Genomic DNA, 25,292 nt, shown 5'->3' with positions numbered 1-25,292 from the left:
TTCAAATTAGTCATAAGGCTTCATGATATGGTTTTAGAATGTTTGTAAGGTTTCCAGCTAGGGTTTCAATATAATTTTTAGGCTTTTTTAAGGGTTAGGGTTATAGTTAGAGCCTTTTCTAGGGTTTCCAGCTAGGGTTTTTAAATTAGTTGTTACGCTTATTTAAGGGTTTAAAGCAATTTTAAGGTATCCAAATAAGATTTCAAACTAGTTCTTAAGCTTAATTAGGGCTTTTTAAGTGTTTCTAGGTTTTCCAGATAATGTTTCACATTAGTCCTAAGGCTTCATGACATGGTTTTAAAGTGTTTTTAGGGTTTCCAGACAGTATTTCAAACTAGTTCTTAGGCTTAATTAGGGGTTTTAAAGCGTTTTTAGGGTTTGCAACTTGGGTTTCAAACTAGTCTTTAGGCCTAATTGGGGGTTAAAGCATTTTCAGGGTTTCCAGATAGGGTTTTAAACTAGTTATTGGGCTTTATGATAAGGGTTTTAAGTGTTTCTAGAGTTACCAAATAGTGTTTAAAACAAGTTTTTAGGCTTAATGAAGGGTTGTAAAGCAATTATAGGGTTTCCAGATAGGGTTTCAATTTAGTCCTTAGACTTTATGACAGGGTTTTAAAGTGTTTCTAGGGTTTCAAACATATATATTCGTTTACTGTAATGTATACAGGTCAAAAAGGTTCCCATTGTGATATCACGGGTGTGTCCGTGATTGTATTTTAATTCCAGGATGAAATGGTAAGAGAAAACAACAGTTTCAAATACAGTTCAATTGTCTACCCAAACCCTCAAAAAGATGAAGAAAGAATAGTTTGTTTGAGGGCATCCGAGAATTTCATATACTTGCACCACTTTTAAGGACAATGGGGACCAAATGAACACATTTTATTAGTAGTACATTTTATTTAACCATTTAATACCTATTATCATAATTTTTACATCTGGCAGGTCGGAATCAGAAGCCTGAGGGACCGCATGTTGCCCGCCGGCCATAGTTGGCCCACCCCTGCAAAAGGTGAGCTGGATTTTTTGGCGACCCGTCGCCATCGTAAGCTGTCACAAATTTTCCTCCCCTGGGAGTTAAATTTTGTGAGAGATGGACAGGTGATCAAATCCATACAGGACGTGGGAAAAATGGGAATAGTTTTGAATAATGTTGAAATAATTTTGTTCCTTTCCAATGAGCTGCCACCATCACAGCCTTTGTTTTCCTCCACGGGGGGGTGTATTCACGGGTGAAAGACAGACAGAAGTGATCGGATCCATCCAAGTGGGGTTATGGTGCAAAAATGGGATTAATCTTGAATAGTGTTAAAGTAATCGGGTTCCCGCAGGGAGAGCAAAACTTTCTCGTGAGCGGCCGCCATCACGGGAGTCTGGACCACCTTCAGGCTGACGCTGCCTTGGGCCTGGGTATCTCCGTTTACGATCAACTTCCCGATAAAAACCTGCAAGAGTGGGATAAAAAAAAGAATTAGATACAGGAATACTTTTACTCAGAACATATTTCAACCTTGATTTATTGGTGTAAATATAGTTATGTTGCAAAATGGAAATGCATAGAATTAGGGGTGGCAAAAATTGAGGTACAAAAGTAAATAGCACATAAAACCAGGAGGGACCAATAACCAACAGTACAATAGGAATATAGAATAAGATAGTTATGAAGCACAATTACGGCAGCACGGCTGCGCAGTGGTTAGCGCATGTCCGGCACAGTTCTGAGGTATATCGAATCTTCTTGTGTGGAGTTTGCCTGTTCTCCCCGTGCTTGCGTGGGTTTCCTCCGGGCACTCCAGTTTCCTCCCACAATCCAAAAACATGCATGTCAGGTCAATTGGCCAGTCCAAATTGTCCCTAGGTGTGAATGAGCGAGTGTATGGTTGTCGGTCTCTGTGTGCCCTGAGACTGGGTGGCAAGGTGTCGTTTTTGACCCAACAGGTCATCAACATTTTGGAAAGAGCCTATTAATGTAAAACTTTTGAAGCAATGTAAGAATGTTTGATGGCACGTAGTGGGCATTCATGACTCTATATTAAAAGAAAATGGGAAAAGGAGATAGATTTTTTTTTAAAAACGGAAGATGAGTGGAATATATGTAAAACGGGACACGGAATACCCAACACATTCAAGGTGCTCTATTTGGGAAATCTAAGAGAAAAAATATTACAGAAAAAGATGAATATGTGGTAAAAAGTCTTCTAACAGCTAGCAAAAAAGTAATAACGAGTTTATGGTATAAACTAGAGCCAGCCCACCATGAAGCAGTGGGTGTGCACTGAGGTGGAAATATTTATAGTGGAGAGGACCGCATCTTTAATATGAATACAGAAGACCCAATTCATGGACAAATGGGGAAAATGGATGGATTACAGGAATAATAAGGGCACCTCTAATAAATAATGCAGACTGAACATTGAGTAATGTTGTCTTCTTTTTTCTGTCCTTTGTTTTTGTTTGTTTGTATGTAAAAAAAGAAGGAAAAAAAACACAACAAAGTTACCAAAAAAAGAACCCTGCAAGAGACCAACCGACCAATTGATAATATGAATACTTTTAAGTAGCGGGATTTCAAACCTCTTCGTGTCGCCGCGCCACATCGTCCTCTGTCCGTTCGGTCCTAATGAAATCCATGTGCTTTTCACGCTTGTCTTTGATTTCCTAGAAGAAAATGAAAGCTCAAACCAAGGACATTTGATTTGAGGATAGGGACAAACCTTGAGGACGTCATAGTTGGACGTCTTGGAGACAAAATTGCTCCAAGACTTGGCGGTGAGCTGACGCTGCTTCCAGTGAGACTTCATCTGCAATTAAATCAAACCAAGATAAATTCAATCGATCAGATTTTTGAATTTTTGACTAATGCAACCCTTGTTTCCATAGCTGTCATTTTTTGCTTCTCCCTTTATCAGCACTGCCCATGGGATACATAGCTAAAAATGTTTTTTACACAAGATTCGGAACTGCTTTATAATGAACTTCCATTGAAGTGTAAATCGCAGTTTGGCCACTAAGTCGCAGTGTCTGGAAGCCCAAAGGTGCCTAAACAAGTTAAATAAAAACATCTTTTTAAGATAAAACAATTAAGCTAATTAAGAGACAATTATGTAACATAGGATGTTATTCTTATAAAACATGGACTTACTTATTTAGCAAAATATACTAATTAAAAATGTTACCATAATTCTTGAAGGCAAAGTGTATATTATTTAGCACTACTAAGTAAAAAAGATATTGATTTAAATAATAAGCAAACATATATTACATAAGCCTCACTTAGAGGGAGCGAACATATTTGTCGGGTACCCAAAACTCGCAAAAAAGAAGAAAGAAAGAAGTGTTGTAGTTTGGTCATGTTGAGTCTCTGTAGTTTATTTTCTTACTTGTTCCTATGTAGCACTCATTTTCAATTGCAAGACACAATACAGGAAATAATACACACTGTGCTTTTATTAATAGTCCCTCCCGATCGTCAATCGGTTACGGCCATATCAGTTAGTGGTGATTATGATGAGTATGCCTTATTTGGATTTTTTATTATTGCAAGCTTCTTTTCCACAGTTATCATATTATTGCCTCTCCCTATCGCGTCACTGCCCATGGGACACGTAGCTAAATAAGTTTGTCACACGGGATTCTGAACTTAAAAAGAAAAGAGAGGAAGGGAGCATTGTGGGAGGATGTTCAGCCAATAGACTATCAACATCTTTGTGATGCTGTGAAGCCAACCAATTAGAAAAGCAGCACTTTATATGACATCGACCAATAGAGAGCATTCATCTTAGTAACGTAACTTGCACTATGTAAGAACACCGTAAAGTTTGAATTTTATGCGTCATAATTTGTCGATAATGAAGGATGGTTGGGTAAATGTCGAAAAAAGGAAAAAAAGCCCATCTCAATCCAAACAGTATAGTGATAACGTTGTAAGGTGGGGCCGCTGTATAGTAAGGACATGCTATAAAGAGGGGTTGAAAAACATCTTAACACCGGAATATAAAAAAAGGATGGTTCACTGCATAGTGGAGTAAATGTCGTTAAGTGGGGATGATAAAACATCTTATTGAAAGCTATAAAATGAAAACGACATAATGCAGGGTCACTGTATGGACAAAATACTGTAAAGAGAGGCCAAAAAAGTAAAGTGAAAACTTTGTAATGCTGCGTTGCCGTATCCCGGGTGTCTACTGTAGATTTGTCATTGGTGGCAAAACCGAGTGTCCTATTTTAGGTAAGACGGGGTCACCGTATCCTGGGGGTCTATTGCACATTTGCATTATGTGGCAAGAGCTATTGTCTTTTTTTCAAAAATGTACAAGAATGTCTTAGGGCGGGGTAGCCATATTCCGGGCGTCAAGTGTCCTTTTTTTTTTAATCAATAATTTACGAAAATGTTGTAAGACCGGATTGCTGTACCCCGGGGGTCTACTGTATCCCCTTTGGCGATGTTGGAAGTAAACGGGAAAAAAATGCTCCCATTTCCTGACTATCTCACCTCTTCATACATGAGTTCTTCTTCTTTTTTGGCCTCTTGGGTGTGCTGTCGTAAGATTTCCTCCTGCTCCTCAATAACTCTCTCGGCGGTTCTCTGCGACATCAGCTGGGCGATACGAAGGGTCTCCTGGTCCGGCGTAACAGGCCGGACCCCCTCTAGGATTAGCTCGCGGCTGATCTCTTCCCACACTTGGCTTACCTAAAACGACGGAAAATACGCAGTCTTTACAAAGCATAGAATTCTGAATTGAAAGAGAGAGAAGGGCCTTGTGGGAGGTAATTCATTCATTAGCATATCAGAATTGTCATGATGCCGTGACGTTAGGCAATAGCGGACCAGCATTTTATGACCTTAAGCAATAGCAAGCTGGCATTATAGATATGTAAATCTACATACAAATTTGAGTTTTATACGTGGTTTGGCATGCAAATGAATTTGCTGTTTATGTCACATGTTTGTAAAAATGCTATAAAGAGGGCCCAAAAAAATCTTATTTCAAAAACTGAAAACATCATAGGGAAAAGACACCCTATCCTGGGGTTCTACCGTAAATTGTGTTCTTACCTTGAAATCCAGGTACCTTTTGACGATACTCAAGGTCACTCTGTCCTTCACGGACAATCCCGGAAGTTCCTCAAAACCTGCAACCGATCCAAATGAGAATTCTATGGAGCCTTCGCCAATGTTTTACGTGTTTTTTACCAATTTTGCAGAAGATCAAATACATCTTGGCTAGCATGTTTTCTTGCATCTCCAGCACAGCTGAACTGGCGCTGTCTGCGGTGGACATCAGCTCAGCGTCGTCAACTTTTCGATACACCAGGACAGGCTGCTTAGGATCTGGGAAAAGGAAACCTGATTAAGTTTTTGTTTTTAGCCGGCTCAAACTCTAAACCAGGGATGTCATTATACGGCCAGGGGGCTGGGTCAGCCCTACCAGAAGATTTTATCTGACCTGTAAGAATATACCGAGAGAAGCAAAAGAGGAAAAATGAGCAGCATCATGTCAAACAATGACCTGCAGTTTTCAATAGGTCCAATGGATGATGCCAAATAACCCACTGCAGCTGTATTTACTGACAATGATTTATCAACCAGAGAATGTTTGAGGATAGATAGATAGATAGATAGATAGATAGATAGATAGATAGATAGATAGATAGATAGATAGATAGATAGATAGATAGATAGATAGATAGATAGATAGATAGATAGATAGATAGATAGATAGATAGATAGATAGATAGATAGATAGATAGATAGATACACCCATCCCGATGTTATTTTACTTGAATGTCAAGGGTGTGCTTTTAAAGGAAGGGGGGCATTTGCAGCCCATGGGACTATAGTTTGAGACCCCCATCTTAATATGAAAGTAAGTGTGGCCCGTGCAAATTTGAGACCCTTTCAAATTGCATTTCAGATATCAAGTCACGGATGGCAGTAAACTCCCCACAGCTCAGCCAGGACAAAACAGAGGTTTTACTCATTGGTCCTTAAAGTCGGAGAGAAACTTTTACCAAAAATACAAGATTTTAGACCTTTAGATGATATCAAAAACTTGGGCGTTATTTTTGTCTCTGAGCTCAACTTTATTCCACATATCAAAAACAATAGCTAAAATTGTTTTTTATCATCTCAAAAATACTGTATAGCCAGTCTGCCCATTTCTCTCTCAGGCAAACATGGAGGTACTGATGCATGCTTTTATATATTTTCGTTTAGATTATTGTAATGCCCTGCTCTCTGGTCTTCCCAAAAAGGGAAAACTCAGCAGCATGGGTCCTTATAGAGACCGGGGGAGGGATCGCATTTCACCAGTTTTAAAATCACTGCATTGGCTCTCTGTGCATCTCTGGATCAATTTGAAGGTGCTTTTACTTGTCTTTAAATGGATTTCACTGTCTTGTTATATGCTAAATGTTTTTATACAGCACTTAGAGTGGCAATTTCTTGCCTGAAAAGTTCTTTACAAATACAATTGATTTGATTTGATATTAATGTTACCGCCATGTTAATTGTTTGGGCAGGGCTCATCATCGCAAACAATTCACTCTAAAATGCAGCCAACAATTACAGTGCATGCAGGATATAGATTTATTCCGTTTTAAAAGAGCTTGCAAAATCCGACTTCTGTCTGTAGTGTGCTTTAAAAGCAGTATTTGAAAGTCAGTGTACTTGGCTGGCTGTTCCTGTTGAAAGCAAGTCTTAACTTGTTTTTTTTGTGTAGGTAATTTCTAAAAATCTATATTTGATAACAGTAGCATATCCGATTTGGCCCATCCTCTCCTAGACCTTGAGTTCGAAATTGAGTTCGAGACCCCTGATTTGAATCATATGAACTTAAATTAGTGTTGTGTGCTTTTTTTCTCTTGTTCCAGTTTCCCTGAGGTGAATTAACTGTGAGAGAAAATATTTAAATTGTTGTTTTACTTTTCTTTCTTTTTTCTTTTTTTTTTTTGTTTTTACAAATGCACAGTTGGAAAATACTACAAGAGTACGACTCTTAGTAAAGGAAAAAATATTAAGGTAAACGAACCCTCAATATTGTTTTTAGAATCAAATCTTACACTCATAAGTGTTTTTCAATTGTGAGCAATGTTCCCTGTAAGTTTCCACGGGTCTGAGTGTTCACACAAAGTCGATGAGCAACGCTTGAAACAACAGTGAGCAACAGCAATTCCAAGTGTGGCAACTAAGTCATGATCAAACATGTCCAAAACTTGACATCACGTTACATTTTGCTGAGTTTCCGGCAATGCAACATTATTTTTCACTTTTGAATGAATTGACTAATGTACAATTGCAAAGCTTGTACGGCCTACAAACGTCATTTGTTTTTATAATTCTTTCACAAGATTTCCATTTTTTCCCATGGTGTCTTTTGTCGCTAGTGTCTTGCTAACATTTTTGGGTGGCTTATTTAGTCGGTTGCATGATACAGAACTGTATGTAATCACATTTTTTAGTGGAAGTACAATGTTGGCAACAAGATTTACTTGGTATAATTGGAAATTATTTGAATGCAACACAAACTTTTTGTTCTTTTTCCCTGTTTTTTTCCATTTTGTTTTAAATTCCTTTTAAAAAAATTCATTGTGTTTTTTTTTTTCCTAGCTGTTACTTTTTTCTTTTTGTTCTCATTTACTTTTTTTTACTTTGTTTCTTTCTTTTCTTTTTTTCAGGCTTTTTTTTCTGAATTTTTCCTTCTTTTTTCTCTTCCTTTTGTTTCTTCTTTTCTCAGCTTCTCACTACTTTTTCATTTTTCTTTTTTGTCCTTTTCCCCCTTCCTTTAAGTCATTTTGTGCATAATTTTACATAATATTTGGTCATATAGGGATGAAAGAAGCAAAAACAACCCAAAGAGCCGTTTAGGACCCGAAAGAGCCGGTTCCAATTAGTGAGCCGAGCCAAAGAAGCTGGTTCTCGAAAAACTCTACTGACTTAACTCAACTTCGTTCTACTTCGACCTTGACTTCCAAACACCGCATTTAGAACACAACGTCAGGGGAACCCTGGTATTTTTACCTTCATGCACTGTAACTTTGACTTAATTTGCTTCTTAATTAGCAATTTCGAGCCCTGATTATTGTCAGGTGGCTAGATTTTCTTGTGCACGGAAAAGCTCTGGGTAGTGCGCAATTGCGCACACACGCAGCTTAGAGGGAACATTGCGCTGTATAGATTTTCTTGTGCGCTGAGAATGTGCGGGCAGTGCGGAATTGCGCAAGCGCGCAGCTTAGAGGAAACATAGATTATGAGCCTCCAAATGACAGCAAAGGCATGCTTTTTATGCCATTAATTTACTACTCCGGCCCCCGTGAGAGTTGTTTTTCGACCATGTGGCCCACGAGTTAAAATGACTTTGACAAACCTCCTCTTAACAAACCTGTAATCCCGCCATGCCGGTTCCGAACAGCTCCCAGTTGTCTTTCCTCCCGGCGCCACAGTCGCAGCAGGAGGCTGGGGGCCGTCCGGCCGGCACCGTCACTCCAGCTCAGGATTTGAGGGATGGTCTTCTGGTTGTCGCACAGCTCCAACAGGGTGGCCAGGACCACACAATGAACACACTTTGGACTTGACTGAGGGAGAAATCAAAGCGGAGGTTGATTGGTTCTACGAAAAGTTTCCGGAAACTGAAGAACCCCGGCGATAAAAATGTGACTTTTTTCTTCTCCCTTTAGCATTACTGCAAGTCTAAGGAACCATAGATAAACAAACTCCTGCTGAACCAAAAGAGAGTGAGAATTTGTAAAGGGCATTCAGCCAATAGCATATTGACATTTTCGTGATGACATTCCGTCGACGAATAGCACAAAGGCATATCAGAGACGTATGATGACCTTAACAGTAATTTGCAAGATTACCTGAAGTCTGAATTTGTTATTTTTGTTTATGTCATATGCTTTGATAAATGTAGTAACAAGTGGTATAAAAAAATACATCTTTGGGTTGTTTTTAATAAAATGACCCCGTATTAATAAAGAATTTGTATTCCTTTGTTAAAATTTACAACCCGTTGAGGGTGTCCCCTGCCCACTGCCCAAAGTCAGATGGGTTGGGCTCCAGCACCCCCGCGACCCTACTGAGGATAAGTGCCGCAAATAATGGATGGATGTTGAAAACGTAAATACAATAAAAGATCCATGTTTTTTGCGGGGTTGTCCATTCATTTTCATCCAAATCTTTAGGTTGCATTAAACAAAACATCCATTTTTATTTGGATTTGTTTTTTCATATTTACAAAATTAAAAAAAAAATCCAAGTTGAGTTTGTTTTGGACAGAACCCCAGAAAGTTGTGTAAAATCATCCTAACTGGTATATATATATATATATATATATATATATATATATATATATATATATATATATATATATATTATATTTCCATCCAACCTTACTGAGCTCGAGCTGTTTTGCAAGGAGGAATGGGCAAAAATATCAGTTCCTCTATGTGCAAAACTGATAGAGACATACCCCAAACGACTTGCAGCTGTAATCGCAGCAAAAGGTGGCGCTAGAAAGTATTAACTCAAGGGGACTGATTAATTTTGCACACCAACTTTTTCGTTTTTTATTTGTTAAAAAAAGTTTAAGATATCCAATAAAGTGTGTCCCACTTATTATTGATGCTTCACAGAAAATTACAGTTTCATATCTTGATGTTTGAAGTCTGGCAAAATGTCACAAAGTTCAAGGGGGCCAAATAGTTTCACAGGCCACTGTATATGTAAATTCAAGCAGGTATAAGTGGATCGTTTTTTTTGTAGGGTTTTCGTCAACATCATTAGGTTGTTTTATAAAAGTTTTTTTTACTATTCTTTCATTTAAAACGATTCAATTCTTGACTTCGTATGGGGGAAAAAAAACAGGAAGTTTGGTCAAATTGAGATATTCTCGACCCAACTGATTAGTGTAGAGTTCATGTTCCTTACATTGAGTAGGTCCAGCAAAACCAGAACACCATCTTGGGCTAGGAAGATGTCCTCAGTCGTGTAGCAGCCCACGATGCAGATTCTAACAAAATAAAGATTTGAATATGATCCAATTCACCTCTTCAGTTCAATTCTATGAAACCTAACCCAATCCCAAAACGTAGCAACCCAAACATCTGCTCCTTGCAACTAGCAACTGACCGCATGCAGACCAAAGTGGAGAGGAGGAGCTTGTTGTGACCCAGGCCACTGTAGAACATGCCGGCCCCTCTCTTCAGGAAGTGGACAGTCATCTCCACCCCCTTGGTTCCAAACAGTTCCTGCCAAGCGTACACCCGTTCAAATCAGGCTCGGTAAAGAGTTTATACTGTTTTTAACATTGGACAACTGCAAAGAAGATTTCATAGGAGACCACTTCTTTATTTTGACTATTATTGTGCATTGCAGTCCATTTACTATTTCATCATTGTCACATTTGTCCACTCATGATGCTGTTCTTGGAATTCTACAACCCATAGGCCTCATCAGTTTTTGTAACCTTAAAGATTTAATAAAAAGGAGGGGCCCAGGGTAGGGTTCAAAAATGGGGAATGGAATTCACTTATCCGAAGGCCTCTCACCCTGGCCTCCTTGCAAGTTCCAAATCCAGTGATGTCTTCTCTCCTTATTTTGAGTGTCAACTAAAGTTTAAAGATAACACTCTTTGCGTCGTTACCTTCCTGTGCATGTCGCCCTCACACAAAGCCGCAAGGATGACCTGCATGTCTGACTTCATCTCCACGGCAATGGCATCCTCCTCGCCAGACCTCATCTCCGTCTGCATCAGGAGTCCTGAGAAATCGGATAGAAGAACATTTTGGGTGGTTATGTATCCTTGCCCAACCTGGACTACATTTGTCAAACCTAAAATAAGTTGTATGGTCCCTTGGTCACACAAGTCCTGGTTGAGGGTTCTGTCCGCCAGCGAGGTTACAGACCGCATCAGCCGGATACAGTACCGCAGGTGAGCCTTCTTGCTGCCTCGCCCACCCGTGGCATGAAAGCTGTGGCCTTGTCCACAGTATCCGTCTGCTGACAAAAAGTAAAGTCAGACGTTCTATGTTTTAGTCAGGTGGGTGTGAAAGTCTAAATTAACTGTGCTGAGTCCTTTGATTTTCTCACTCTTCACAAGGTACGTCAAACAAAGTTTGGCTCTAGGACCGGATCCAGACTTTCTGTACTAAGGTTGGCAGTAAACGATTGTCAACTCCAAATGGTTAGCCTTGTTTTCCAGTATTATGCTTTGTTATTAGTTCCACGTTAATAACCTCCCCTATATAATATAATAACGAATGATAAGGGATCCTTTCTAAATACAACACATTTATTCACAAAGCAATAGGGAAAAAAGATCTTATTGTTTGGCATTGAATGTGTAAACTGGTATATTTTAACAGTTACATGAATGCATTTTTAGACCTGAACCAACTCGATACACTATACAAACTCAACACTGCCCTGTTGCGGCCGCAGAGAGGATTTAAAAATAATCGTAACTTTTGAATGAAATGACTTGCATCCCTCACTTCTTTTTCAACATACTCAGGAATGTATTGCGGGTTAGATTAAATCATCCAACAGGATGGATCCGGCCCACAGGCCATATATTTGTCATGCCTTCTCTACGCCTTTTACTGTTCACCCTTGCTGATGACACTACCTTGCTCAGTCTCATCTCTGTGCTGAGAACTAATGCACTCAAAAGTATGAAAAAGTTCTGAAGGAATAAAACACGTTGAATAGCACTGAAATGTATAAAAAAAAAGTACTGAAGTGAATGAAAAAGTAGATAGATAGATAGATAGATAGATAGATAGATAGATAGATAGATAGATAGATAGATAGATAGATAGATAGATAGATAGATAGATAGATAGATAGATAGATAGATAGATAGATAGATAGATAGATAGATAGATAGATAGATAGATAGATAGATAGATAGATAGATAGATAGATAATACAAAAATACCCAATAGTAATAAAAAATCTGAAATGCAAAAAAATTTAAAAATCTGCTGAAAAGTTAAAAATTTGAAAAAGTACTGACTTGAAAGAAAAAGTATTGAAACGTATGAAAAAGTACTGAAAAGTAGTAAAACATTTTTAAAATTACTGTTAAGTATAAAAACGTTCTAAAAGTATTGAAGAGTGGTGAAAAGTGTAAAAAAGGATGGAAGTATAAAACAGTAGCTAATAGTATAAAAAAGTACTGAAAAATATAAATACATTTGAAAAGGTACCAAAAAATAATATAAGAATTGAGATTCAAGGAATTAAAAATGCAGAAGCCTGAAAAAGAACTGAGAACTATGAAAAAGTACAAAATGGAATGGAAAGATCCTGAAAATTAGTAATAAGTTTAAAAAGGTACTGAAAAGTACTGAAACTGAAATATAAAAAAGTAAACATTTTAATTAAAAATTATCAAAAAGTTTAAAAAGTACAAACAAAAAAAGAAAAATAACAGAAAAGTATGAAAAAGTACCTAAAATGATAAAAAATTGTCAAAATTACTGGAAAGTTTGGAAATAAATTTTGTTTGGACACATTGCCCTTTCAGTATAAAAGTGATTGTCAGCCATCTTTGCGCATGCGAATTTCTACACTCATTGTTCTGTAGCTCATTTGCGCCCATAATACTCTGTAATAAAAACTTTAAAGGAACTGCTCATTTCTCCGGCCTTTTAGTAACAAACCTGGATAAAAACCAATGCGAGAGGCAGAGAAGAGCTTTTTTCTTCATTAGTCATTACCACGTGCCAGAAAAAGATAGGCTGCTCTCTGCCCAATATGGAACACATTACTAGCAGGCGCTATTAAAATAACCTTGCATAGTGCACCAGTCCAGCAGCTGCAGCAGGGCCACGTTGCCGTAGCAGTCCATGTAGTGGTCCAGAACCAGCGGGGCCACAGTGGCTAGAACTGCTAGAGCCTGCAGCTGAAGTTCCTCCATCTGGACCGAAGACCAGTCCCGAGATCCCGGCCTGGTTTTTGGCGGTGTGAAGGGGGGTTTGGCCAAAGTCAGCAGAGCTAGGATCACATGTTCCTCCTTGAAAATCTACAATCCAACAGGACGTCAGTCAGTGTCTTCCATATATAAGAAGGTTTAATTGAATTGGTCCTACTGGAGTCTCATAAACTTGTATTATCAAAAAATATAATGTTTTCAAATGCATAAAATATCGAAGTTAATAAAAATAACTTTAGTATTTTTCATGATATAAATTATTGCAGACATCATGGTGTGTATTTGTGCTACATATCTCTGTAAGTCCGAGGGAATCTTGGTCAGCCCCTGACCCCGTGATGACATTTATTGCGGTGTTTGTCCCACCACGCTTGCAATATGATTAGTAGGCTGGGTAAAACATGACTTTAGAAAGCGTCACGTTTTCGTTCAGTTGAATATATTTTAACTCTCTGCAACAGGAAAAAAAAGGCTTAGCGCTGACCATTCCGCGCAGATTACCTGCCCAGGCCTCATTGCACTGTCTGCGTTTTCAACAGAGCGTAAAAATGCAGTAATGTCATTGCAAGCAATAGAAAAGAAATCGCTCAAAGGAGAAAGATTTTGGTGGAGATGGGCCCTAACCGTAGCTCATAAGTTGCATGTTACACTAACCCCCTGTAAACAATTGAAAAAGAACTGGCATCCTGTCAAAGCAGAAACCATAATAGCAGCAGTACGGATATTTAATACTGTAATTTACCAAATCACAGATTTGAGCATTATATTTGGTTAAATTTAAAACTCATATTGGTGATTTGGTCTGTGTTCTCGCCGATATGATACCTTAAAATAGTACAGCATTAGCATCAAAACATCCCTAGTGATTTTTCGTCTAATTGGATGACAAGCAATTTTTTATGCATTAAACTCCTATTTGTTTACCATGCTTTATGGGTAGGACTTGTTTACTGTGTTATTGCCTTTCATAACTAGTGTATTTATGATTCAATATTTTACATGAGCACACATTTATCATAAACCTAGCTACAGTACTTGATTTTGCTCCAAAATATACCAGATCAATGCGTTTGAAATGTGCAATATTTTCTTCCGGGGGAGCAAATTCTACAGTAAACATAGGTCAATGCTACGTTTTGTATCGACTTTGTCGAAAATAATCACCGGGATGATCGCAGGATCTCTTGACATCACCACCAGCAGATTCAACAGCAGTTTCTTCATTTGCAGGTCTGCCATGTTGTACGTTAGCTTCAGATTGCTCACCAAACTGCTAGGACTTTTCACTGAAACAAACAAGGGGGGTAAGTGTCCATAAGATCTAGAACCATCCATGCAAAACCATACAGACTTTGCCTTACTTACACTCGGGAAAGGTGCTGAGCGCAACCAGTTGCTTGGCGAACAAGCTCTCCTGAAAAACGAGAAAAAAATATGACCTCATGCTAATTTCTAGCCTGAAAACCATGGCTTACGATGAGGAGGGCACAGGAGTTTTCGGCAAAAAGGGTGGCGAGCACCAGTAGATCGTTGCGCAGTTGGAGGTCCACGAGTCGGGAATTGTTCATCAGGGCGCGGTTGAAAGCTTCTTTTAGAGATCTTGAGTATCAACAGAGAGGCCAATGAGATTAGCATTCATTGATTCGTATCGAAGGGTTTAAAGGTGGGTGTTTGTGTTGGGGGTTAGGATTAGGGTTAGGGCTAGGGCTAGGGTTTTGGAGTGCTTGGGACTCGGTCTAGGGTTGGAGGGTAGGCCCAGGGGATTTGGGTTGACTCAACAAGTTTTAAGGTTTGAGGTTTTTGTGCCCCCGGGTGGCAGAAGGTTTAAGGTTAGGGTTGGGGTCAGTGTTAGGCTCACAGATAGGGATTTTAGTTGGTTTAGAGATCTGTTCAGGGGTAGGGATGGAGGTTTTTTTTTACTCCGGGTAGCAGAAGGTTTAAGGTTAGGGTTAGGGTTTTGGTGTGCTTGGAACTCGGTTTAGGGTTAGAGGGTAGGGCAAGAAGGTTTAAGTTGTCTCAACAACTTTTAAGGTTTGAGTTTTTTGTGCCCCAGGGTAGCAGAAGGTTTAAAGTTAGGGTTAGTTTTAGGATTGGGGCTAGGATTTCAGTAGGCTTAGGGTTTAGTTTAGGGTTACTGGTTTTGGTTGTTCTAACCAGTTTTAGAGTTTGAGGCTTTTGAGCGCCCAAGTAGCAAAAGGTCCAAGGTTATGGTTAGGCTTGCGGTTAGGGCTAGGGTTTTTAGTGGGTTTAAGGCTCGGTTTAGGGGCAGGGTTAAAGGGTTTGGGTTGTCTTAACAAGTTTAAGGGTTTGAGGTTTTTGTGCCTCGGAGTTGCAGAAGTTTTATGGTTAGGGTTAGTTTTAGGCTTAGGGTTCCGGTGGGTTTGTGTTCGGTTTATGGTTATGGGTAGGGTTAAACGGTTTATATTGTCTGAACCAGTTTTGAGGTTTGTGTGCCCCTGGGTAGCAAAACGCTTAAGGTTAGGGTCAGGATTAGGGTTTTGATAGGCATAGGGCTATTGTTAGGGCATTTGTTAGAGGTTTGAGGGCTTTGTGGCCTCCCAGGTAGCAGATTAGACATACACAGCACACATACACAGCACATTCCAAGCTGCCTAGCTGCGAGGCCACCAGGGCCTTGTTGCCGCTTTCCAAAAGGTTCCAGAGGATTTCAGAAGAGTGGAAAAGGATCAGCCCAGACGGGTCCGGCTCGTTCAGGCGCAGGCAGATGCTTTCGGCCCCTCGCACGCTCAGCATCAAAGCACAGTTTATATCTAGGGGGGATGAAGAATTAGATCATGGACCCTTGGTACCCAGATTTTGAGTGTGTCATTTTGAGAGTGTCAAACATGAATATTTACTGTATTCAACAACCTCAAATATTTTTTTAAAAGAAGGCTTTTGCTGCCTGGTTTTAGTCGATAGTAACTTACGGGACGTGCTGGAGAGCATCTGAAGTGTCTGTAGGAGCAGCAACTTGATGGCGGGCTGGTTCTCTAATGCCGCTATGGACAAAAAAAGCGTCTTGGCCAAATCGCTGTGCTCCAGAAGCTGCAGGCAGTAACCGGGGGATGTTGGTTGAGGTCCCGTATCTGTTAAAGCGTGTCAAAGGAGGCCACAAAATTTGGGACCATTAGGTACACAATCCCATCTTATTTACTGTAGACCCCTGGGATACATTACGAATCCATTCCAAGATGGGGATCACGAGGTAAAAATACCGTATAGCGGGGGAGAGAAACATATGGTGAAGAAAAGCTAGTGCTTCTGAGGCCCTGGTACCTCAGATAAACCATGAAAATAACAAAATAGTACATAGTAATTTCAACTCCGTGTATCATATGTGTATATGATTAATTATATGATAAATAAATATACATTGGAAGGAAAAAATATATTTTATTCACCATTGGATTGACATGACATAAGATGGTCAAGTGAAGTGGCGGGTGGATGCAGAGGGGGGAAGGAGACGGCGGATTAGAATTAAAACTGATTTTGAACCTTCCACTCCAGAGGATTATTATGCCCTCAGAAGATTTCATTGCTTTAATCGCTTTCTTATCTCAATAATAGTCCTGATTTTTGATCGGTTACGGGCATGCTGCTTTGCGGTGGTTGCGATTTTTGTGCCTTCTTATGATCAGCTTTGTTTCCAAACTATCATGTCTTTGCGTCATCCTTTTCAGCGTTATTGAAAGCTTTGGACCCATAGCAAATAAACCCGGAACAAAAAATATGGTACACAGTGTTGATTGGTTCCAGCCATGCCACTTAGAGAGGGTAGGAATTAGAGTGTCTTCTTTTTGATCAATCCAGGCTTCATTATCTATGGTTATCATGTTTTTGCTTCCCTTTTTAGTTTTACCGCAAGCCTTGGACTCATAGCTAATAAATAAAGTTCAAAAATATAGTATCGTATTGCTGACTGTCGATTGGTAAGAGCCATGCTACTTAGTAGCAATTTGTGTGCTTTATTTGTGTTTCTTTTTTATCTTAAGCTTCATATTCATGGTTATCAAATGAATGCTTCTCATTTTAGCATCACAGTGGGCCTTGGACCCGTAGCAAATAAATACAGTACAAAAAAACTGCATTGTATCGCATTATCTCGTAAAGTATTTTCATAGGACACAAAATTCAAAATCTAACAAAGAATAAGGCATTGTGGGAATGAGTTTAGCCAATAGCGTATCAATATTTTCATGATGCCGTGCACAAACCCATTGCACCTCAAAACTGTACATGACAACCACCAATGGCAGATAGTCATCTAATCAACATTGCTAATCATACCCGAAAACATGGCAAAGTCTGAATTCTATACGTCTTTGGGCATGCGCAGTACTGTAATTTTTTGTTGACGTTGTATGGAAGGAGAAATGTCGTAATGAGGGGTAAAAAGACGTCCTGTTCCACATCGTAAAGTCAAAACATCATGAGGCAGGGATGCTGTATCCCGGGGGTTTACTATAGGACACATTTCATGAAAAGTGTTGTTCTAATGTTCTTTCTAATCTGCACTATAAAAAAAGAACACTCAGCTAAATACAAACAATGGCATATCACTCGAAGGAAAAACGTAAAAGATGAAATGCCAAGATGACAGGCAGAAGAAAGAGGAAGGAAGAGACGCTGACTCAGTAGTCGGTTGCAGTAGCGGAGTGTCCGACACGCCGGCCCAAGGGGCCGAAGCGTACCATCAAGCGACGGTTTGCTGGGTCCCAAGCAGTTGTAGTAAGACTTGACGCACTCCACTACCTTTCGCCTCACCTCGCTGTCCGACACTCCCATCAGGTAGCCTGGGACAACACAAAAACTTACAGTGATTGTCATGATTGCCGAAGTGAAGACACCTGTGGCAATCCTTTTCTCTGATTGGCTGACTTTCTCTTCCTAAGCGGTCAGCGTCCAGACAAGGATGTCAGACCGTACTTCTGTGTTCTTGTGTGTTTCGCCAGATTACCAAGTACCAAAGACTACTCTCCTGTTTTGATTCCTGCCTTCTGTTCCGACCTGTTTCTGCCCCGCGTTACGATCTACTCTCCTGCCCTGGCCATCGACCTGCCCGCTAAGACGTATTGATTCTGCCTACCTGTCACGGAACTGCCGTTCCGTCCAACGCTGCTAGCGACCGACAACCATAGGCTTCCAAAGCCAGCTCTGTCAGCTCAATCCAATAAAGATTCCTTTAAAACGAATGCAATTGAGTCCGAGATTCCATTCTGGGTCGTGATAGAACGGTCTGACCAGAAATAGGATTCAGCGAACGTTTCTCACGAGCACCGATCAGAGAAAGGAGGCATGTCGCGTTTGCATCGGACTGAGGTGAAGCTCCGACAGATGTCGAGTGGCGTGTCCGCCATTCTCCAACTTATCCGGCAACAACACGAAATGCTTCAGCACCAGCAAGCAAGGTTGGATGCCCTCCCAGAAATGCTCGCTCGTCAGCTGCACGCATCGGTTCCGCTTCCTGGTAATTCTCTGCCTGCCGTGCCGCCGCAAGCCCCGCCCCCTCCACTCGTGAATTTTCCCGCCATCGAAACGGCAGAGCCGCGAGTGGGCGCGCCGGAGAAGTTCGGTGGGGATCCCGCCCGGATCTGCCCCTTCTTAGTAAACTGACGGCTTATTTTCGACCTCCAGGCCCGCAACTTCGCGACTGAAGCGGCGAAAGTGGCCTTCGTAATAAATCATCTGTCTGGAAGAGCCCGTCTATAGGGAACGGCCGCCTATGAGTGGTGCGCGACGGCGTGCACTTCATTTGATCTCCAGGCCCAAGAAATGACCAAAAGTGTGTTACGATCTACTCGACCGGCCCTGGCCATCGACCTGCCCGCTAAAACGTATTGATTGAAATGAAATGATCTGCATTTATATAGCGCTTTTCAAGTCAATGACTTCCCAAAGCGCTTTACAATGTGCTTCACATTTCCCAATAGCAGCCTTGCAGCCATGTAAGGCGCTAACCTGCTTATTGGGGGTATTAGGGGTTCAGTGTCTTACCCAAGGACACTTCGACATGTAACACGGACGAGCCGGGATTCGAACTGGGATCCCTTGATCCCAAGACGAGCGCTCTACCTCCTGAGCTACTGCCGCCCCCAAATGATTCTGCCTACCTGTCACGGAACTGCCGTTCCGCCCAACGCTGCTAGCGACCGACAACCATCGGCTTCCAAAGCCAGCTCTGTCAGCTCAATCCAATAAAGATTACTTTAAAACGAACGCAATTCAGTCCGAGATTCCATTCTGGGTCGTGATAGTGATGGCCAAATATGGCTGTAATAACTATTAATATATATATATATATATATATATATATATTTATACTAATCAGAAATACACCACATACATTGTGGTAATTGACGATCTTCGCTACAAATGTCTATTTATATACCAAAGTCATAGAAAACACTCACGTTCACCAAATATTAATTCCCCTTCACTGTACCCAACTTGACACCGAGCATTAAGCCCACAGCACAACAAGGGGCGAGTTGCTGTGTTATGCAACTCTTCATCACCAGACAACATAAACTTGTTTACCCCCTCCCCATCATATGCGTTAATATCTGTCAATCTAAACTATCCTTTGCCATTCACATCCATCCCTTGCACACACTCTTGCATCCATGAAATCAACCGACCGAACATCCAGAACATGTTTCACCCCATCCATCCAGCCATATCTGGGCCTTCCTCTTATTCTATTTCCCACAATCTTTGCACTACATACTCTTTCAGTCAAACAGACTTCATCCATTCTTTTCTTATGGCCAAACATCTCAGAACATTTTCATCAACCTTTTTAGCAAGCTCTTTCACAGTTCCTCTCCTTTCTTCCTCATTTCTTAACCTATCCTGTCGTGTTGCTCCACATATACTACGCAAACATCTCATATCAAAGACAGTTAATCTATTATGCTCATTTAATCCAAACCCCACACGTCTGAGCCATACGTCACTGTTGGTACCACAACACCTTCATACAATCCTCGCTTGGCATCCATTCGCAAATTTCTACATTTGAACAATTCGTTTAGCATACCCCTCGTCTTGCACCTTTCACCCACACTCTTCTTCAAAAATACCAAAAACCATCTACCTCCTGCAGCTTTACAACATTTAACAAAATCTCTGCTTCAACCTACCTCACCACCTCTCAAACACCTCATTACCTGACGGGCTGCATTCAAGTTTAGTTTTTTTTCGCTTAAAGACTATGAAACTCCACTACCAAAGCACTCAAAAAGCGGTGCTGCCACAAGCGGCTGCCTTTTCCAGCAGCTGCCCTATTGTTTTATTGTCTGCTCCTATCTTCAGTGTTTTTTCTTCCCGTTTTGACAACTACACTATGGATTACTTCTATCCTATGGACAAAAATGTGTGTATTCAAGGAATCAACTCCTTGCCCTGAAGAATTCTCGTGCCGGCGTGATGAAGGGGCCTATCGTGGAAGAAGAGCCGGAGCTAGCTAAGCGGCTAGCAGCGTTATAAGTCTTCGGTACCATCCGTAATCATGGTAAATGCGAACTCACGACCAAATAAGATCATCAAGTGCTGGTGGAAAACATCGAAGCGCACAGGGAGCGCAGTTGCTGTGTTTTGCGGAAACACGTCTCACGTTTAGCATTCCGGGCGCTAACGTCTAGCCACCCGGAGCTACCCGGAGCTATCCGGCTTCAACGCTGCTATACAGAGACACGAAAGCCGGGGGGAATCGGAGAGGAGGCGGACTTGTTAACACGAGGTGGTGTATCCCTGGATTTTCACAAAGAAAAGATTTCCATCTGCCGCAGGGATGTCGAACTTTTGGACTAGCGTGACGTCATCCACTCCGCTACAAGCACCCCTAGGGCATCATGTTAATCTGTTAATAAACAACGGGGTAGACTGCTGGAAGTGTGAATTTCCCTACGGGGATGAATAAAGTATCTATCTATCTATCTATCTATCTATCTATCTATCTATCTATCTATCTATCTCAGTCCTGCTGCAGAGTCAGCCACCAAGACAGAGTCATCTGCAAACAACAGCTGACTTCCCTTCAATTCCCTCTCACTCACTACACCTGCTCTCCCTGCTCTTACACGCACCTCACGCACCACTCCATCCATTTACAAATTGAAAAGCCAAGTTGACATGACACAACCTTGCCTCAAACCCACTCTTGCCAAAAAACACTCGCCAACTTCACTCCCCAATCTCACACAAGCTCTACTATCATCATACAAGCTTTGCACAGCACCCAGCAACCTGCGCCTCACCCCATATATCCTCAACACTTGGCACAAGGCCTCCCAATCAACCCTTGTCATGCTTTCTCAAAATCCATAAATGCCCAATACACTTATTTTTCTTTCACTACAAACTTTTCACACAACTGCCTCACTGCAAAAATCTCATCTGTACATTACCTTCCCCTTCTAAATCCTACACTGGTTCTCCCCAAGTACTTCTTCTGTCTTATCCCTTATGCTTCAGTATTAGCAAAATGGCGGCCAAACATGCTTATTTAAATTTTGTAAAATGATTACAAATTTCTCAAACTAAAATGTTGTCAACGAGATAATACATGAGTTTTTGCTTATTGTTTAAATAGATAGTTATTTATTCAAATGAAGTGTTTTTACACCAAGAGGGGTTGCTATTCGTATAATAAACACAAGGGTTTTAATGTTGAAAATACTTGACAAGTCATAAAAAATGTTACCCATGCGAGAGAGAAACTGCTTGACATCATCAGCGTAGTGGAGCTCATCTGACATCTTCTCTTTCAAGAACGGAAGCCTTATGAAGTGGAAGATGACATCTATTGTAATACTCTGGGAAATGTTATTTGTAAAACAAAAAAATAAAAAAACACCTGCTGATATTCAGAGTATCGCACAGAACGACGCAGTATTCCGGTTGATGGACGGCCTTCTCTCCACAGACTTTGATGATCCTGGAGATGCTTGCCAACTCCCTCAGCAGCTTCTCAGTGTCAAGGAAATCAAAAAAGATTTGCTGACAGGCCTTAAATGAGCATCTGGGGATTGCCTGGGAATCTACAATAGATCCTCGAGATACCTTAAAAGGTTTTCACTTTACGGTGTGGAATAAGATGTTTTTCAGACCATTTTACGGTATTCTCCCCTCAATACCACGCCAAAAATAAATTATTTTGGTGTTTGCGTGAATGATGAGTTATGTCTCTAAGACGCCTGTCTGCTATTGCTTGATGTCATATAAAATGCTCGTCTCCTATATTGGTGTGCGTCACAGCATGGTAAAAATACCTGTATGCTGTTGGCTGAACTCTCTCCCATAATACCTTTCTATCTCTTCGTTCAGTTTAGAATCTCATGTAACAAATGTTAATTTTGTTTCCTAAGGCTTCCAAGACTCGTAGTAATGCTAAAGGAAGAAGTAAGAAGATGATAACCAAAAATATGTCCTATTCCACATCGTAAAGTGAAAACATCTTCAGGCAGGGATGCTGTATCCCGGGGGTTTACTGTAGTACACATTTCATGAAAAGTGTTGTTCTAATGTTCTTTCACGGCATGGTAAAAATACTTGTATGCTGTTGGCTGAACTCCCTCCCATAATACTTTTCTATCTCTTTTTCAGTTTGGAATCTCATGTAACAAATGTTAATTTGGTTTTCTAAGGCTTCCAAGACTCGTAGTAATGCTAAAGGAAGACGTAAGAAGATGATATGATGGTGAACATGGAAACGAAGCTTGAGATAAAAGAGAAGGCCCCCATCGTTACCCTCGCCAAGGAATATGGTCGTAATTGACAATCAGAATTCGAGTTAGGTCTCCAAAATGACTGTCTTCTACTGGTGGGTGTCATATAAACTGCTTGTCTATTAATAATTTGTGCTACGGCAACATGATTTGGCTAAACCACCTGCCACAATGCCTTTTTCTACATTCAGTCTTGTGTGCTTCTGAAAGACTTAGCCTGTAGACTTTGAAATACTTTTTGTACTATATGTATTCGCAATGGGTCCAAGGCTTGCAGTGAAGCTTAAGGTAGAAGCAAACACGTTATAACCATGGAAACAAAGCCTTCGATGATCAAGAAATATGATAAAGGCATACAGAATGCTAACTTCGCTAAGTTGCATTGCCGTAACCAATCGACGATAATGACTATAATTAAAAATAAGGAGCCGATAATAGCATTGAAATCTTCTAAAAGCATGACAATCCTTGCAAGCAGAAGGTTAAAAATTAGTTTTAGTTTTGATTTGCCATCTCCTCTACTCTCTGCATCCAACTGCTACTCCACTCTACCAGCTTATGGGAAGTCATACAAAACGGAAATGAAATTTCATTTTTTCCTTGAAAGTATTCTTATTTATAATGTTATCTAATCGTGTAAACGTACATTACACATAAGTAGGACTTACTGTATACTATTTTGTTATTTTAATGTTTTTATCTGGGGTACTGGTCGTTCAAAAGAGATAATCTAGTTACGATAGGTTTTTCATCCCCCACTCTATGGCAATTTAATTTTGGCCACCCCTGCAAAGGATACAAAGCCTTGTTGTTTCCTCTTGAAGAGCTTTTTCAAGACAAAAATGTGCCTCTCCTGCATGTTGGTCTATAAATAATACAGACAAAAATATAATAGAAATAAGACAGCATTTTATTGTAGGGGTGTTTATATTTTGCACACTTTGCAGAATACAACTTACTGTCAGGGGATCTTCAAGTAGACTAATAACCTTGGCAAGGTCGAGATGTCTTGGAAGAACCTGAGAGACATCACAATTTACAGGAAATGTTCACGTTTTGCATGGGTCCAACATTAACAGTACATCAAAAAAAAATAAAAACAAGAAGATATCTGAGTCACCCGCTCATGTTGGTGTGGAACCCTCGGCCGGACAACAGCGAGCTCCGCTTTTCGTTTGTGTAAAAATTGACACGAATCCATTTTTGGATTAAAGACCAAACGTGTTGCTAGAATTCCTCTTCTGCCATTTTCTGCAAGATTTTAACCTAAAAAGACGCTCAGAAAAGGAAAGAAAATAAGAAAAGGAAAAAAAGAAATATCAGCACCCCCCCCAAAATAATTCATAAAGTTCAATGAGACATTCTAAAGAAAAATAGAACAATAAAAGCTTGATTATTACAATTTAGGATCCTCCAAACCTCGTCGCTGTCAAAACCTTCATGGTGCGTTCAAGTTACTGTGACAATTTGAAACCCCACTCCACTGTCGAAAACCAGAATACGGGAGAGGAAGTAGACTATACATATATTAAGAAATCCGCTTCAAAATGATATACTTAACTGTGTCTTTGAGTATTTTGGTGCATTAAAAGTGCACCCGCTGTAATTTCAACTTTTTTTTGGTTTGAACAACTACTGTATTCCTAGTTTGAGGCGCATGATGTGAAAACGAAGGGTTGTTTTGTTACCGTCGTCCATTCTGATAAAATTCCACGCTACTCACATTTTCGTCATGTACGTGCGTTTTATCCTTTCGAAAGACGACTAAATGACGTCTAAGCCGCCACAGTTATCAACACCCCTTAAAAAGCAACATAGAGGAAGTTTGGTCTTCGGTCACCATGGTGACAGACCGCAGCTACGGCGAGCGAGAAAAATTAAAAAAACATCTTGAAACTAGACGCCTCTTGGATCCTGTATCCGGGTTGATATCGAGAATACTATTCCTTTTTTTCAACAAAACAACAAAGAGACAACGAAAATAACACGTAGACGCGTTAATGAAATAAAGGAATGAAAAAAATAACAATTTATCCAGCTTAAACAACATGCTATCGGACACAGGTGAGTGGAGCATGGTACTAGCTGGCCGATTCCGTTAGCCGCATGCTAATTTAGCATGCTAACACAACACAGCTGATTTAAAGAGCACGTCGATGTGTAATTTTCTTTTTATCGCGTTTAAAACGCTCAACTCGTGATAAATCATTTGTATTTTTGTTTAGAATTCTCAGAGTTACATTTGAAAATCGAAAAAAGGACGAAAAGAAACATGGCTTTTGTCCCACGTCGTTGACATGTCACTCGCTTGTTCTTCAGACTACCCCGGAAACGGCTCTGGCGCCCGGCGAGGAAAGAGACCGAGCTCCGGGGATTCTCCAGGCGACGACCAGGCACCGAGATCCTCCGGGAGGCAGAGCAATATTCGGGTGAAACGGGCCAACAACCCTCCATCTGGGCAGGTATAGTCGTCAATAATCTGTTCTGAAGCGAAATTGCCATGTGGTGGGGGATAGAATACCTGTCAACCTCAGCCAATTGCTCCCAAGTCAAGTCACATGTATTTCCATAGATGTTAATCACAAAACGTTAAAACACAGCCCGTTCTTAAACCTGGAAG

The 25,292-nt window shown here is 40.4% G+C and overlaps 2 protein-coding genes across 9 annotated transcripts in view; one reads left to right on the top strand and one right to left on the bottom strand.

The window, feature by feature from the left end:
* Positions 1-865: 865 nt before the first annotated feature.
* On the bottom strand, positions 866-25,292 carry cfap69 (cilia and flagella associated protein 69). 8 transcript variants are annotated; one of them, XM_088328556.1, is made up of 25 exons: positions 25,194-25,292; positions 24,913-25,126; positions 23,793-23,938; positions 23,632-23,691; positions 23,472-23,537; positions 21,802-21,911; positions 21,649-21,725; positions 17,576-17,737; positions 15,869-16,027; positions 15,532-15,709; positions 14,414-14,537; positions 14,304-14,352; positions 14,103-14,224; positions 12,797-13,028; positions 10,832-10,999; positions 10,644-10,759; positions 10,130-10,248; positions 9,929-10,010; positions 8,382-8,574; positions 5,195-5,332; positions 5,057-5,133; positions 4,493-4,690; positions 2,715-2,801; positions 2,575-2,658; positions 866-1,445 (listed from the first exon to the last, which is right to left on the bottom strand). In XM_088328556.1, exons 3-25 carry the CDS (start codon positions 23,871-23,873, stop codon positions 1,293-1,295), a joined length of 2,835 nt encoding a protein of 944 aa, XP_088184682.1. In that variant the 5' UTR covers positions 23,874-23,938; positions 24,913-25,126; positions 25,194-25,292; the 3' UTR covers positions 866-1,292. The 8 variants fall into 8 exon arrangements, with proteins under 8 accessions (XP_088184682.1, XP_088184683.1, XP_088184680.1 ...); XM_088328557.1 differs by lacking the exons at positions 24,913-25,126; positions 25,194-25,292 and adding an exon at positions 24,396-24,888; XM_088328554.1 differs by lacking the exons at positions 24,913-25,126; positions 25,194-25,292 and adding an exon at positions 24,073-24,387.
* kdm1b (lysine demethylase 1B) overlaps positions 24,488-25,292 on the top strand; it is a 37,057-nt gene continuing 36,252 nt past the window's right edge. Inside the window, exons 1-2 of the mRNA XM_088328562.1 lie at positions 24,488-24,736; positions 24,992-25,134. Of these exons, the coding sequence (XP_088184688.1) occupies positions 24,721-24,736; positions 24,992-25,134 (159 nt within the window). The 5' untranslated portion in view covers positions 24,488-24,720. The remainder of the gene's footprint in view (positions 24,737-24,991; positions 25,135-25,292) is intronic.

The sequence above is a fragment of the Urocampus carinirostris genome, chromosome 2 (genome assembly GCF_059441175.1).
Source record: "Urocampus carinirostris isolate Australia breed hairy pipefish chromosome 2, RoL_Ucar_1.0, whole genome shotgun sequence".
In the NCBI taxonomy this organism is placed as follows: Eukaryota; Metazoa; Chordata; class Actinopteri; order Syngnathiformes; family Syngnathidae; genus Urocampus; species Urocampus carinirostris.
This window is presented reverse-complemented; position numbering and strand designations above follow the sequence as displayed.

What these genes read in the sequence shown, in the direction of transcription:
- cfap69 (XM_088328556.1), bottom strand. Translation starts at nt 23,873, where the DNA reads ATGGATTCGTGTCAATTTTTACACAAACGAAAAGCGGAGCTCGCTGTT. An exon ending in GACCATACAACTTATTTTAG is followed by an intron (nt 10,760 to 10,831) that starts GTTTGACAAATG and finishes CCGATTTCTCAG; the next exon opens with GACTCCTGATGCAGACGGAG. An exon ending in AAAGGTACCTGGATTTCAAG is followed by an intron (nt 4,691 to 5,056) that starts GTAAGAACACAA and finishes CCGTCGTTTTAG; the next exon opens with GTAAGCCAAGTGTGGGAAGA.